The 14,368-nt window shown below is 41.4% G+C and overlaps 5 protein-coding genes across 5 annotated transcripts; 2 read left to right on the top strand and 3 right to left on the bottom strand.

Moving 5' to 3' along the window:
* Positions 1 to 48: 48 nt before the first annotated feature.
* Positions 49 to 1,648, bottom strand: LOC106326233 (U3 small nucleolar RNA-associated protein 18 homolog). The gene has a single exon (XM_013764257.1). It carries the CDS (start codon positions 1,634 to 1,636, stop codon positions 140 to 142), a length of 1,497 nt encoding a protein of 498 aa, XP_013619711.1. The 5' UTR covers positions 1,637 to 1,648; the 3' UTR covers positions 49 to 139.
* Positions 1,649 to 2,067: 419 nt separating this feature from the next.
* LOC106319205 (mitochondrial phosphate carrier protein 3, mitochondrial-like) lies at positions 2,068 to 4,103 on the top strand. Its single transcript, XM_013757468.1, has 6 exons — positions 2,068 to 2,476; positions 2,673 to 3,034; positions 3,114 to 3,157; positions 3,225 to 3,439; positions 3,548 to 3,672; positions 3,762 to 4,103. Exons 1-6 carry the CDS (start codon positions 2,156 to 2,158, stop codon positions 3,805 to 3,807), a joined length of 1,113 nt encoding a protein of 370 aa, XP_013612922.1. The 5' UTR covers positions 2,068 to 2,155; the 3' UTR covers positions 3,808 to 4,103.
* Positions 4,104 to 4,677: 574 nt separating this feature from the next.
* Positions 4,678 to 6,130, bottom strand: LOC106324685 (translocon-associated protein subunit beta-like). The gene is made up of 6 exons (XM_013762646.1): positions 5,843 to 6,130; positions 5,568 to 5,666; positions 5,385 to 5,493; positions 5,207 to 5,278; positions 5,086 to 5,091; positions 4,678 to 5,002 (listed from the first exon to the last, which is right to left on the bottom strand). The coding sequence occupies exons 1-6, from the start codon at positions 6,022 to 6,024 to the stop codon at positions 4,880 to 4,882; spliced, it is 591 nt and encodes a 196-aa protein (XP_013618100.1). The 5' UTR covers positions 6,025 to 6,130; the 3' UTR covers positions 4,678 to 4,879.
* A 1,944-nt stretch (positions 6,131 to 8,074) lies between these two features.
* Positions 8,075 to 8,587, bottom strand: LOC106326640 (zinc finger protein KNUCKLES-like). Its single transcript, XM_013764561.1, has one exon. The coding sequence runs from the start codon at positions 8,585 to 8,587 to the stop codon at positions 8,075 to 8,077; it is 513 nt and encodes a 170-aa protein (XP_013620015.1).
* Positions 8,588 to 10,671: 2,084 nt separating this feature from the next.
* Positions 10,672 to 12,981, top strand: LOC106325466 (exocyst complex component EXO70B1-like). The gene has a single exon (XM_013763516.1). It carries the CDS (start codon positions 10,793 to 10,795, stop codon positions 12,878 to 12,880), a length of 2,088 nt encoding a protein of 695 aa, XP_013618970.1. The 5' UTR covers positions 10,672 to 10,792; the 3' UTR covers positions 12,881 to 12,981.
* Positions 12,982 to 14,368: the final 1,387 nt, after the last annotated feature.

The raw sequence follows: 14,368 nt of genomic DNA, 5'->3' as shown, positions 1-14,368 counted from the left end.
AAACCGCTCTCTTGTATAACCAATGAAGTGAACAAAGCGTGCGTCCCACTCAATTCAAATAATCAGAAAAAATACTAAGGATAACAGTAGACTAATGCGACAAAAGTGGACACACAAACTGCCCTCGCTTAAGGCCACTTCAAGCTTTCTCGTAATGTTTCAGTTGGTACAGCAAAACTTCTCCCACAGCGTTTCCCAAAGCCATGTATCCACTCCCAGGGCTAAAGTCCAAGCAGCGAGGATTACGCACGTTCCTCCCCATCGGCGGCCAGTTCGAGAAGACCGTCAGCGACGGAACATGAACCAGCCTTACGCTGTTTTCCTTCATCGCCGACCCTATAGCAAGAATCTGAGCGTCATGGTTAAACTTCATGAAACCAATCTGAGAAGTGAGATTCTCCACCGTCTTCACCGGCTTCCTCTTCCCTCCCACGAACTCACACGTCTTGTAAACGTTCACAATCCCTCTCTCCGTCCCAGAGGCAAACAAAGCTCCATCAAGCGAGCTGCAAAGCGAAGTCCCGCACGTGCTTCCTTCATCAACACCTTTGTACAAACACTTCATCGTCCTCAGATCCCACACGTAGACTTCCCCATCTCCTCCCGAGCTCAGCAGCTTCTTCCCGTCGTCGCTAAACGCTAAAGACCTCACCGAACCGTTCATCTTCAACGTTCCTGTGAGCTCTTTAGTTTTAGTTGACACGAGTAAGATGTAGCCTCCGTTTCCAACGAAGGCTATTGTCTTGGAGTCTTGCGAGACTTCGAAATTCTCCAAGCTCTTCTCCTCTCTACCGATTAAAGGACCGATCCTGTCGAAGTTAGCCTTCTCTAAATCAAAGCTGTGAAAGTAGTTTCTCCTCCCTGAGACAATCACCTGAGAGCCGTTTGGCAAGAAGGAGGCTTTGTGGATTGGATAATCTTCAAAAAATATGCTTTGTATCTTGGCGTTTCTCGTCCCATCGATGTGGAAAAACTTTAATCTTTTGTCTGATCCGGCGGTGAGAAGAAGCTGAGCGTTTTGGTGGAAGTGGACGGAGTTTATTGGAGCGTCTGAACGATCGTTTACGTTAGCATTATCGAGCTGTGTGTACTCGAGAATACCAGAACACAGCTTGTTACCACCAGACTCCACCACAAGATCTTCATTAGTCCTGAGGATATCATTATCATCATTTAGAGAATCAAACCGAGCCCAAGCTGTTCCCGGGTTGAGCTTGGCGTGATGAGCTCTCAGCCTCGCAATGTACTCAGAACCGGAGATCGAACCCTCCTTCTCCTCTCTCCTTAGCTTCCTCAGACGGTTGACAGTAGCTATGTTAACGTTAATCTCTTTCTCTTCTTCGTCCTCCCACGCAGCTTCTCCCTTTCTAACTCCCTCAGATTGATTGATATCATCATCATCATCATCGTAATCTGGTGTGTGCGTCAGCGTCACAGCAGAACGGTTCACATGAAACAAAGCGGAACCGTCATCGAACGTGGCCGGGTTATAGAGAGACCCGAATAACAAAGTCTCGAGCTTTTTCATTTCAACGTTATCTTCCTCCATCTTTCTTCTCTTTCCCTTAGCGTCATCGTCTGACTCTTCTCTTCTAATCTTAGTTGTCGGAACGTTCTGAGATAACAACATGCTCATCGCTTCGTTCGTTTATCTATCGTGGAAAAACAGAGATTCGATTAAGGCTAATCTCAGTAAGAATTACTCTAAAAGGTATTACTTTTCACGTGTGAAACAACTTACTTGCGCTGACGATCAGAACTCTTATCGGCGGCGAGAGATTATGTTCGGTAAGAGATTTAAGGTTTTGGAACTTTATTCAGTTTTCGTCTTATATAGTTTTCGATGGGTCATGGGTTACACATCTAAAAACCCCATGGGCCATTACAAGAAAAGAGTTTAAAAACTATTTTATCGTAGCCTTTTGATGGGTCATGATAAAGCCCATGGGCCAATAAAATAAAATAAAACAATCAGAATGGCAATTTCGTAATTATCGCAGAGTATATGCCTTGTTCCAACGGATTCTAGATGTCCAATAAAGAACCGAGACTGAGAATAGTTGGTAATAACCCTAAGTGAACGTGAGATATAGACATCGCCGCACCCACGCTCATTTCACAAGCAGCGAATCACACCTCCGTTTCCTCCGCCGAGATGGAATCGTCTAAGAACTCTCTGATCCCTAGCTTCCTCTACTCCTCCTCCTCGTCTCCTCGATCCGTTCTCCTCGACCAGGTCCTTAACTCCAACTCAAACGCCGCGTTTCAATCCCCCAACAACCTCGAGAAGAAGTCTCCTTCTCCGACGATGGTGTCTCGCAAGAACTTCCTCATCGCCTCCCCCACTGAGCCGGGGAAAGGGATCGAGATGTACTCTCGCGATTTCTACGCCGCGTGTACCGTCGGTGGGATTCTCAGCTGCGGTCTCACTCACATGGCCGTCACACCTCTCGATCTCGTCAAGTGCAATATGCAGGTACGTTTTATAGATCTAGTTTCTAGGTTGTTGGTTAAGATCCGTGATCTAGATTATTAGCCGGTTTAGATTGGTTATACTGCACGCCTGGTTTAGTCCGGTTTAGTATCTTACTTTATATACTTGTAAATGACTCATTCTGTAACTAACGAGATTGAATAATATCATTCTTTACATTCTTCAACCTCTATTATAGATTGATCCGGCCAAGTACAAGAGCATCTCGTCTGGCTTTGGGGTTCTGTTGAAGGAGCAAGGAGTGAGAGGCTTTTTCCGTGGATGGGTTCCTACACTGTTGGGTTACAGTGCTCAGGGCGCTTGCAAGTTTGGGTTCTACGAGTTCTTCAAGAAGTACTACTCTGATCTCGCTGGACCCGAGTTCGTGGCCAAGTACAAGACGCTTATCTACCTTGCTGGTTCTGCTTCCGCTGAGGTTATTGCCGATGTTGCGCTTTGTCCCTTTGAAGCTGTCAAGGTTAGGGTTCAGACGCAGCCTGGGTTCGCTAGGGGGATGTCTGATGGGTTTCCCAAGTTTGTCAAGTCTGAAGGATACGGAGGGTGAGACAGTAACGTTCGTTCTCTCCCTTGTTACAGCTTAGTGTCTGATACTGGTAAACTATCTTTATTGTTTATGCAGGTTGTATAAGGGTCTTGCTCCCCTCTGGGGTCGTCAGATTCCTTGTAAGTATATATTTTACTTCTGTTTTTGGTCATGAGGTTGTGCTGATGATATTTGCAAATATGACAGACACGATGATGAAGTTTGCGTCGTTTGAGACCATTGTGGAGATGATCTACAAGTATGCTATCCCCAACCCGAAACACGAGTGCAGCAAAGGACTGCAGCTAGGTGTTAGTTTTGCTGGAGGGTATGTTGCTGGAGTGTTTTGCGCCATTGTGTCTCACCCTGCTGACAATCTCGTGTCGTTCCTCAACAACGCTAAGGGAGCAACCGTTGGAGATGTGAGTTATTCTTATCTTGAATACAAGGAAGCTATAGAAACTATTGAAATTTGTGTTGATGTTGGATTAGTAATGACTTTTTTTTGGTGAAATGAAATGTTGATGCAGGCGGTGAAGAAGATCGGAATGGTGGGACTATTCACCAGAGGGCTTCCTCTGAGAATTGTGATGATAGGGACGTTGACTGGAGCTCAGTGGGGTTTGTACGATGCCTTCAAAGTGTTTGTTGGCCTGTAAGATCCTGTCTTCTGATTTGCATTCTTTCTTCCTTCAATGACACTTCTAAAACTGCAAACTCTAATATTATTTTAATTTGATTCAGGCCAACCACCGGTGGTGTTACTCCAGTCCCTGCCGCCAAAGCCTAAAGACTTAAATGATGATGAAAATGGTTAGGATTTTTGTTTGGAAAGAAACAAATAAAAAAAAACGTATGATGAGGCAGAGTGAGCTCATCCTCCGGATTCAATCTGTTATTATTTTTTTTGAAATTTGTGTTACTTAATTCAGGATTGTTCCCAAACTCAAAGATAGAGATAGTGGGAACATCCATTTTTACTACTTTTGCTCTGTTAAATTTCAAAATCTCGTTTTGTTGCTATTTTTGGTTGGTCTCCCCAACTTTACGACTTTACTATTACGCCAAGTGTTACTATTTTGTTTTGCTTTATGCTTTAGCATCAATCTGTCAGCTGATTCTGAGAATATTACCATAATTGAATGTTTTTGGTAACCATGATGAGTTATGTTAGATAAGGTGACAAACAGTGAAAACGTTAAAAACGGTTTTATGGGTCTACACTTATAGATGTAGCTAGTGAGATTAATTTGGAAAACTATTAGGTTGACCAAATCAATGTACTTGAGTGATTGGTAACTACTAGTTACTAACTATATATCACAAATATGAATATAGAAATGGGAAAACTATCCATGTTCCATGTAATGAGCGTTTGTCGTGCTAAGCAAAAGAGAATTGGGATTTCAGATGGACCCAAGGTCTGCATTATCATGTCTAAAATCATCATTGACAAGATGGAGCTTGTAGGCTCGGTCTTTATATTTTACACATAGGACCTATTACTTTTCCAAACTTCAGTTAAGAACCCATAACAAATAGACCCATAGGCAAACTCATCAAACCAATAACCAGATTAGACTCTACAAAACGGCTATGGTATTAAGCAGAATAGGCAACTAAAGTAAACAACAAACATGACAATCGAAAGAAGAAGGCAGAACCAAAGTAAAGGAGACCTTCATGACTATACTCTCAAAAGAGACTTTTTACGCAAAACAAAATAACTTAATAAGAAAAGTACTCTGCAACACGAAAATTAAAGCGTGCTCTAAGATTCTTACATGTTTTGAAAATTTGTTTTAACTGCTAAACACAACCAAAACAAAAGTAACAAACTTTCCCACCTTCATTTCACGAACTTAGCGTTTCTTCTTGCTGCCTGCTTTAGCTGCATTGGGCTTTGAAGGCGTTGCTATCAAGTACACGAACAAAACCACCATGGAGATCACAGAAACAAGCGATCCATATTTCGCCAGCACCCTCTGCAACAATTGAAACACAGTCAGATGAGAAACTGATACATTCGATGATTTCACATGAAGGGGAAAATTACACATCGAGTTACCTTGGCCTGAGATTATTATTACAGCAGCATCCAATACACAACACAAGACAACAATAAAAGTCAATAACGAAAACGATTCGGATATGACTGAAAGAACAATCCTTTAAGAAATAAAATTAACCAGGGCCAAGGGGTCCATTGGAGGTATGTCTGCGAGGATGTTTAGAGGTAGTATTGGAGTTGAGTAGGCTTGCTACAAACAAACAAACAAATTTGCAAAAATGGGTTATTATTGTAATAATCAATCTCTCCATCTAAAAATAAGCACAAAGAGAGAGCTTATAAATAAATGGCAAAACCTGTAGAACCGCCTTTGTGGGGACGCGGAAAGTAACAAGAGCAGGAGCACCATAGAAAGGTCCTTTAACCTTCGCCTCAAGTTCGAAAGAATGAGACACGATACCTCCTCTGCATACAAAAGATCACATCAGTGACAAAAAAGGAAGCAGCTAGCTAGCTACCATAAGAGTGAGAGAACTCACGCATCAAGTCTCTCCCATGTTCTTGACTTGTTTCCATCAACAAGTTCAAAAGTTTTCTTAATCCACGTGTTATCAGTCAGAGTCACATCATACGCCGTCCTGTGATCAAAACACCAAATCGCTGATCCATATCTATAGATCTAATGAGTCTTAAGTAGCTAATCTCTTCATGCAAATAGACGATCAGATACTAGATTGGATCGGAAACGAAATCGTGTGAATCAGACGGATTGCGAAGATAAAAAAAAACTAGAGGAGAGGGAAGAGGAGGTTACGCAGATCCTTGGTTGTAGATGTCGAAGGAGACGAGGACGCGCTCGGCGCCGGATTTGAGCCTGTTGAGAGTCGCTTTCTTGTGGACCACCAGGAACGGCGTTTCCGAGGTCGCGAAGGAAACGGAGACGAGGATGAAAACGGTCATGGCGGAGATCAGAAGCTTAGCTAAGGGGATCGCCATGGTTGTGTTCGATGTAGTTGTTTGGATTTTGGAAATGCGGATGCGATGCAGATCTGCGATTGATTTCCTCAGCTCGTGAAACCTTCCGACGAGGACGAAGATGATATTACTTACCACTCCGAAGAGAAAAAGTCAATGATGGGCTCAATGTTTTTCGCCTGATAATGGGCCCAATTAAAAGAGGCCCGTTCAGGTTAATAAATTGGTCTTTTTTGGGTCAGTAAATTGCATTTTTACAGTACAAATGGTACGTAAGAGCACCTCCATTAGTTGGGATGAGGTGGAGTTTCTGGTGATAAAACAAAAAGAAAAAATGAATAAACAGGAGAGAGAAACAGATATCGTGTCTTCTTTTTTTTTGATCAACTAAATTTCGATTAAACTAAAAAGAAATCTTGGGTTTAAGCCCATTACAAGCCCAGGTGTTGGTTCGAACCCAAACCAGAAACAAGAGATGAAGGAGAACCGACTTTGCTATAACCGGTCGGTCTCAGTGTTTTCAGAGCGAGGAACGAAGGAAAAGGAGATAAAACGATTCTGAGAGCCTTACGATACCGAAGATCTCTTTGTCCAGGAGGTTGCCATTGATTGCTCGAATGAGCGTTTGATTGTGTTGTCTCCTTTCATATATTATTACAACTTTTTTAGAACCTCTAATTCACGGATGTCATTTGATGATTAGTTTAATATTTAGAAAACAATAAAACTTTAATTATATAACAAAATTACAGTAAAAATATTGATTTAAAAGGATTGAGAACTTTAGTGGGTATTATCATAACCAATAAGAGCATCCGCATCCGCATCGTTGGGTCTCTTCCCACGGTTCTCAACAGTTGAATTATTTAAAATTTGGAAAAAGTAGAAAGAGAGAGTAGTAAGAGGAGGAGCGATCGTAAGGATGGTGAGGTACTCAAAGTCTAAGGTGTCAGATGATGTATGGTCTTTTGTCTTTTTTTCTTTAATTTTAATTACACAACAAAATAATATGAATATTAAATTAATTTGCTACTTGGTGGAGATACCACACCACTAACGGACTATGATTAACCCGGGATTATTAGAATGGGGTTCTTAGCGGAAGTTAAGAAACTGCTTCTTAAGTTTTAACTAAAAAAACTAAGAGCCGGTTCTTAAATAAGGACTTTAAGAACTGGTTCTTAGCATTTTTAGTTAAAAATTAAGAAACAGTTTCTTAACTTTCGATAAGAACCCCATCCTAAGAACCCCAGGTTAATCATGCTCTAAAAGATGAGGTCTAAGAACTTTTGCGCACTCTTTTTGATGTTTTTAATATTTTTCATTTTTTTTTAATTTGTAAGAACTTCCTAATAACTCCTTGTTGGAGCTGCTCTTAAGGTTGCTCTAACAAATATGCCATGTTTCATCTCTAACACCACCACATTTCCACTGGAATCCTACATTTTTATTTAACATAGATAAAAGCTTCTAGCTGTGGTGAAGTAAAAGTGGTTGTCGTGTGAGGCGATTAAAAACGGCAAGCAGTTTACTTGTTTTTTTTTTTTTTTTTGGTCAAACAGTTTACTTGTTTCAATTGGGGAAAATAGCTGTGACATGAGATGAGTGTCACGTGAGTCAGTCACGTGTGGTGATGATGATATGTTGGATTCCCCACACTTACCAACTTTATGGAGACGGGTAGGGAGCCTCCGACAGAGACATGATCGGATTTTGTTGTCGATCGTGGAGAAAAAAAAGAGAAAGGAGATTCGGAATCTCACACATCACTTGTCTCTTAAGGGTTTATAAACAATTGAATCAATGGTGATGTGTTTTGTCCATCTCTAACGTGATATGTTTTATATTTTCCGTGTTAATGTTTGTTTTCAAATGCATCATCCATCAATGATAGAGTAGAAGTAAACATAAGACATAAGACATAAGACTGATGCTCGATTAGAAGAAACTAAGATGGTTACCAAAAAGTAGGAGATGAACACAAAAAGAGAAAGATAGAAACGGCTACGTAGCTCCAAAGTTGTACTTAAAAGAGTCACCTGAACAAGACAAAACAGAAAAAGCAACCAACTCATAGACGGAGAGAGAGATCCAGCTCTGGCTCCTCTTCCTCCACGCCACCAATATCGCCGGAAAATCCGAATGGGTACGCAAACGGATACGGATACGGATACGGATACGGATCGACGTACCCACCCATCACCATCGCCGTCTGTTGATCCGGTATTCCGATGGTCATAGTGGATCCTTGAGGTGGGTTAGGGTAGTAGTAGTTACACTGGTAGGAGGAACGGAGGAAAGTGGCGTCGTCGTCGTGGTCGTCGATGACGGATGGAGCATGAGCAACAACGCCGAGGTTGCGTCGAGCGGCGGCGCGTTCGCGTTTGTGGGCGTTTTGGTGACCGCCGAGAGCTTGGGAGGTGTAGAACTTGCGTGGACAGTACTGACACGGGAAGAGACGGTGGATGTTGGGATGTTGTTGAGCTCCGGGCCGGAATGAGTGTTTTCTGCTCGATGATGACGGTCGGTGTTTTGGTGGAGGACCTACGTACTGGTGGAAAGCCGACGGTGGTGGCTCTGCCATCTTCGAAGCTTTTAGTTACAGAGAGAAAGAGAAAGAGAGAGGTTGGGGAGGTTTTATGGAAGGGTTTAAGCTGTCTCTTGTTTGTTTGTTTGCGTAGCTTGTTGCAGAGAATATCTGCTTTCCAAATGACTCTTTTGCCCTCGGCTTCCTCTCTCTTTCTCTCTTTAACTAATTTCACAGATCCCAATTTATCCTTTTGCTCAACCCATTAACATGCATGGGATGCATATATGTATGTATACCTTTTCAATATACATATACTCATATAGTATATACTACAAAATATCTCGAGTGAAAAATTAAACATGTACTTCCTCCCCAAGTTACATTACATAATGGATTAAATTAATCTTTTGTTTTACAACGCAAACGATAAAGAACTTTAATTTGAAGCGTCGTTGAATAGATAGTATTGAGATGAGTAAGACTTCTCAAGATAAGTACATAAAGTAATTAAGTGCGTGTAATCTGTTTTTATCTTTAAACCGTTTAATTATTTTGTAAAAATAAATGAACGTGGTAATTAAAAGGAGAAGAAGTTGTAAATTGAAATCTGCGTCGTTACTTTTTAATGAAATGGAAAGAGAGATGAAGTTGTTGTTGATAGGATCAAGACTTCTCTTTTAATTTCCCTTTAAATTACAAATTACATGGAGAAAAAAGGTATTGGTTACTTTTTGTGTTTGGACTGTTACATGCAGCAACGAGAGATAATCTGGTAACGACACGTTCTGACTAGACAGTTGTGTGCACTGTGCAGTACATACAACACGAGTGAGTACATCATCACACTTGATTGAACTCATTTAAAAGTTTGAAATCCTCAACAATACTCTTTTTATATTATTAATTAATGAAAGTGTTTGTTTGATTGATATGATGTGATAGTACCTTGTTGTTGTGATGCCAAAGAAGACAATAAGGAAAGAAAGAGGGCCAAGTTCCAAGATGAAATTGCCAAACAAGGAAGGTTTCTATGTTTCTCTAACCATCTTTATTCTTTCCATTCTCTCACTACTTACCCTATCATATCACACACCACCTCTATCCACTTCCTCATCATTGCATTGCCTTTTCTTTTTTTTTTCTTCTACTCAATTAAATAGTTTTACACTTCTACAAGATATCTTTGTCTCTGTATACTCTAAGCCTAGCATTATACTAGCTTATGATCTCGTTTAAGGCCCATATACAAAGAATACACACACAAGTTTTCTTTCTCCTCCACAAAGCCATCCTCTTATTTGAATAGTAGCTGCATTAGCGCAATTCCAATGGTCAAATCGGCAAGAAAGTATCTCACAATAAAATAATAATAGAAATATACAAAATATTATAAAGGAAAAATATTAGAAAGATAAGTAATAAAAACTAATTACTTGTCAAAAATATATTAAACTAGTAATATTTCAAGTCAAGATATTTATTTTGAGATACTAACCGTTAAGGTTGTTCTTATAACCCTTTCTTTTTATTGACATTCTCTGTTCTACTTTACTATAACTAAAATTTTAGCTGATGCATACATACGACCAATTTTCATTAAAAACAGCTACAACGCCCAATTATTTGAAAGCCAGGAAAAAGGTTTTTTCATAATAATAAAACATCAAGAAATGAAGGATGGTTTATGCATGCACGTATATATGTACTCCCTCCGTTTCGAATTAGATGTCGTTTTAGAGCAAATTTTTTTTTTCAAAATTAGTGTCGCTTTATGATTTCAATGCAAAATTTATTGACTTTTTATTTTAATTTATTTTTCTATTGGTTGAAATCTAGTTAGGTGTATTGGTAATGATGTTTTTATCTAGTAAATATATAAACTTAAATGTTTTATTAATCTGTGCGTCGAAGTCTAGAACGACGAGTAAAAAGAAACGGAGGGAGTATATAATAGAAGAATTTGTATGAGGAATATGCGTGCGCACCCCATACACCCCCACGTTACCCGCTTTTCAATCAAATCATTGTTCATAATACATCTTTCATTGTTGGGTTAAAAATAGAATACAAGTCAACGGTCAACCACCTAAAAACAAGGCTCCCTACTTCTTCGATTCAGCCATTGTGATTGGCGACCATCTCCCTGGCCTCTCTAACCACAAATCTGAAAGTCTAAACGAAAACACAAACACACATGAATCTCTCTTTTCTCACCATACCAGTTTTAAGCTTTACCTAAATATTAATAATTAATAAGCAATGGAGAAGAACGACAAGGACCCTGATGATCATCATGATGATCTCAAAGACAAATCCAGTGGAGAGGAGAAAAGCGACGTCGTTTCAGATGCTCATCCCCCAGATGATGCCGATGTTATCAGTAAAGACTATGTCGATGAGACAGATCATGGCCCAGGAGACAATGTAGACAAGGTTGACTCACCATCAGGACAAGAAACACCAGAGGTTCCTCAAACCCTCGAGTCCTTGTCAGAAGAACTCGACCAGCTTCTCTCAAATCTCTCCCTTCATCAAGAAAAACACAAAGACAGCACCAAGGAGAAAGAAGAAGAGGAAGACGATTACTTTCAGATCCCGCAGTTCGTTGGCAAGTTCTTGGATCTCTTTGAGGACAAACTCTCCAAACACGACTCTGGCGAGCCTAAAACAACATGGTACCAAGATCCAGAGGAAGTATCTTCGCTACTCGACGCAGTGGACCGTGTCTCAAACCTTATGAAGCTATTACTCAACACCAAATCTTGTCTCGACCATCACGAGCCCTTGATCAACCACGCTGGATCGATCCAGCAGCGTGCAATGGCCTTCTTGGAAGACGAGTTCCATGTCCTTTTAGAAGAATCCGTGATCAAAGAGGCTGCTGTTGTCACTGACGACAACAGCAGCCAGAGGAAGAGTTCAGCAGATCAACAAGACCACCACAACGACGCGGTGGTCTCACAAGATCAAGACCAGATGGTTGTTCCGGAGCACGGTGATCAGGAGATAGAATACCCTGGCTACTCGGAGGAGATGGTTACGTTACTTAAGAACATAGCAGAGAAGATGAAAGGAGGAGGGTACGTGTGGGAGTGCAGAGAGGTTTATTTAGTATCGAGAAAGAATATCTTGATGAGTACGTTGAGACAAGACTGCGAGTTCGAGAAAGTGAGCATCGACGAGGTGCTGAAAATGAGCTGGGACGCGCTCGAAAGAGAGATCCCTATATGGAACAAGACTTTCAAGAACTGCTCTTCCCTCTTCTTCCCCGGGGAGCTCAAACTCGCGGAGAAGATCTTCCCGGGGGACGAAGGGAGCTTGTTCTGCATCGTCGCGCACGGCCTCGCCATCCAGTTCCTGGGCTTTTACGAGGCCGTGGCCATGACAAAACGCTCCACGGAGAAGCTCTTCAAGATCCTCGATATCTACGAGACGCTCCGGGACAGCTTCCCAACAATGGAGAAGCTGTTCCCGGAGGAGCTATGCGGCGAGCTGAGGAACGAGGTGACTAGCGCCCGTTCCCGGCTAGGAGAGACAGCTATTAACATATTCTTGGATCTTGAGAACTCTATCAAATCGGATTCTAGCAAGACCCCTGTGCCAGGAGGTGCGGTGCATCCCTTAACGAGGTACACTATGAACTACCTTAAGTACTCGTGCGAGTATAAAGACACGTTGGAACAAGTGTTCAAGTCTCACTCAACGATGGAGCGAGAGGAGGAGGAGGAGAAGAAGAAAGAGGAGAACTCGCCGTTCGCCAACCAGCTGATGAGGATAATGGACTTCCTCGATGGAAACATGGAGGCGAAGTCAAAGCTCTACAAAGACATACCATTAAGCTGCATCTTCATGATGAACAACGGGAGATACATAGTGCAAAAGATCAAAGGATCGGCGGAGATACACGAGGTGATGGGGGACACGTGGTGCAGGAGGAGGTCGTCGGAGCTGAGAAACTATCACAAAAGCTACCAGAGAGAGACGTGGGGGAAGCTGCTTGGGTTCTTAGGGCATGAGGGGCTTATGCATAATGGGAAGATAGTTAAGCCTAATCTCAAGGAGAGGTTTAAAAGCTTTAATGCAACGTTTGATGAGATACATAAGACGCAGACCACGTGGGTGGTTAATGATGAGCAGCTTCAGAGTGAGCTGAGGGTTTCTATTACTGCAGTTATGATACCTGCCTACAGGGCTTTCATGGCTAGGTTTGGACAGTACTTGGATCCTGGTCGACAGACGGAGAAGTATGTTAAGTACCAGCCTGAGGATATTGAGGATCTCATTGATGAGCTTTTTGAAGGAAACACTTCCTCCTATTCAACGGCCACGGCCAAGAGAAGAACATAGGTCCTTTCTTCTTTTCTTGCAGTAACACTTTTCTTAACTGTTTCAAACTTTCATGTCTTCTTCTACTGTTGTTTTTGTCTGAATGCCACAACTTGGATGTGTAAATGTAGTTATTAATCAGTTCCATCATTTATGAATAAAAAGACATTTTTATATTTGTTGTTAGCATTATGGTAAAGTTATGTGAACTCATTGCTAGTACTTAACTCACCTTTTATTAAGAACATGATTAATGGAGAGTTTTTATTTAAAAGCCGGTTCTTAGCTTTTTTAGTTAAAAGTTAAGAGACGGTTTCTTATATTCCGCTTAAAACCCTACTCTAAGAACTCCCATTAATCATGCTCTAAGTTAGTAAGAGTCTAAAAATGAAAATACTAATCCATATGCGTTTATATATACTTTAATGGTCACAGCTTCAAAGAAGAAACCATTCCTGGAGACAAATCACAAAACAGAAAAACAACAAACCTGAACCATAAGGAGATACTGCTATTCTTTCCTTATTTCAAACTGCTAAAGTTTCTAGTCCATTTTAGGCCTAAGAGCTGTGCAGTAGAGAAAGAAAAATCTCAAAGTCCCTTGGTTGCTCAAGAGAATGCTGTAAACGTGGGCGTGAAAGCTAGAGAAAAGGAGAAGCTACAGAAACTTAGCGTTCAGCAAAGTGATGGTGCTAAATACATGTCCTACCTTAAGGTTAGTTATTCTTCATGTAACAGATATGCTTATTGATCAAGCTTTTTAACTGTGTTTTATTATGTTCAGATAAGCAAGAAGCAGCATCAGATCGTCACAAGCATGAAGCAGTCTGGTAAAAGCATTCAGTCCAGAGCACTTAATAGAATCCTGGGTAACGTCAACGATTTGGATGTTCACCCATACGGCGTGTTTGTGGAAGAAGAACAGAAGAAACTGAACGCTCACTGGTCAGTGTTTCCTTGAGAAACAAGCGCCTTTGATTCTGTTTTTTTTGGTCAGTTCTAGCATCAGATGACTGCACCACCTCCACTGTCCCATGACCAGCAAAGACAGGTTGACATCTATGGCCAAAGAAGCATGTCAGACAACATTTATGGACGTGGACTCATGATGCAGCAGCCGAACTGGAACACCAGCGTTGCTCAGATTGGAGTCACCACACAGCCTTTGTTACATCAGAACTGGCAATCTAAGAGCATGTGGGCAAACACAAACGGTGTTGAGAGAGATCCAAACCTTCTCAGAGTTGCTAATAACGCAGAGCAGATCTCATTCATAGGGGAAGCAGCTCAGATCAAAGCTTGTTCTCTGTCTTCTCTCAGTGACTATGAAATGCTGATGGGAGGAGTAGGCAGCAATTTAGCTCAGCCTACTAACACGCTTGATTACTTGAGTGGTAGCAACCTGGCAACATCTTTGATACCAGAGGATGCGGCATGGATGAATCAGAGTCGCCATAACCCTGGTCTCCATGACGCACTAGGCAAGCTGTATCCAAGGTCATGGAATCC

This window comes from Brassica oleracea, chromosome C2 (assembly GCF_000695525.1).
Source record: "Brassica oleracea var. oleracea cultivar TO1000 chromosome C2, BOL, whole genome shotgun sequence".
Lineage (NCBI taxonomy): Eukaryota > Viridiplantae > Streptophyta > Magnoliopsida > Brassicales > Brassicaceae > Brassica > Brassica oleracea.
The sequence above is the reverse complement of the archived record's forward strand: the minus strand, read 5'-3'. Positions and strand labels throughout refer to the sequence as shown.

Bases quoted from the DNA above. Each gene is read 5' to 3' on its own strand.
- LOC106319205 (XM_013757468.1), top strand. From the start codon at position 2,156: ATGGAATCGTCTAAGAACTCTCTGATCCCTAGCTTCCTCTACTCCTCC. The intron at 3,035-3,113 runs GTGAGACAGTAA...TTGTTTATGCAG, and splicing joins AAGTCTGAAGGATACGGAGG to GTTGTATAAGGGTCTTGCTC. The intron at 3,440-3,547 runs GTGAGTTATTCT...ATGTTGATGCAG, and splicing joins AGGGAGCAACCGTTGGAGAT to GCGGTGAAGAAGATCGGAAT.
- LOC106326640 (XM_013764561.1), bottom strand. From the start codon at position 8,587: ATGGCAGAGCCACCACCGTCGGCTTTCCACCAGTACGTAGGTCCTCCA.
- LOC106325466 (XM_013763516.1), top strand. From the start codon at position 10,793: ATGGAGAAGAACGACAAGGACCCTGATGATCATCATGATGATCTCAAA.
- LOC106326233 (XM_013764257.1), bottom strand. From the start codon at position 1,636: ATGAGCATGTTGTTATCTCAGAACGTTCCGACAACTAAGATTAGAAGA.
- LOC106324685 (XM_013762646.1), bottom strand. From the start codon at position 6,024: ATGGCGATCCCCTTAGCTAAGCTTCTGATCTCCGCCATGACCGTTTTC. The intron at 5,494-5,567 runs GTGAGTTCTCTC...TTTTGTATGCAG, and splicing joins ACATGGGAGAGACTTGATGC to AGGAGGTATCGTGTCTCATT. The intron at 5,279-5,384 runs GTTTTGCCATTT...GTTTGTTTGTAG, and splicing joins CCACAAAGGCGGTTCTACAG to CAAGCCTACTCAACTCCAAT.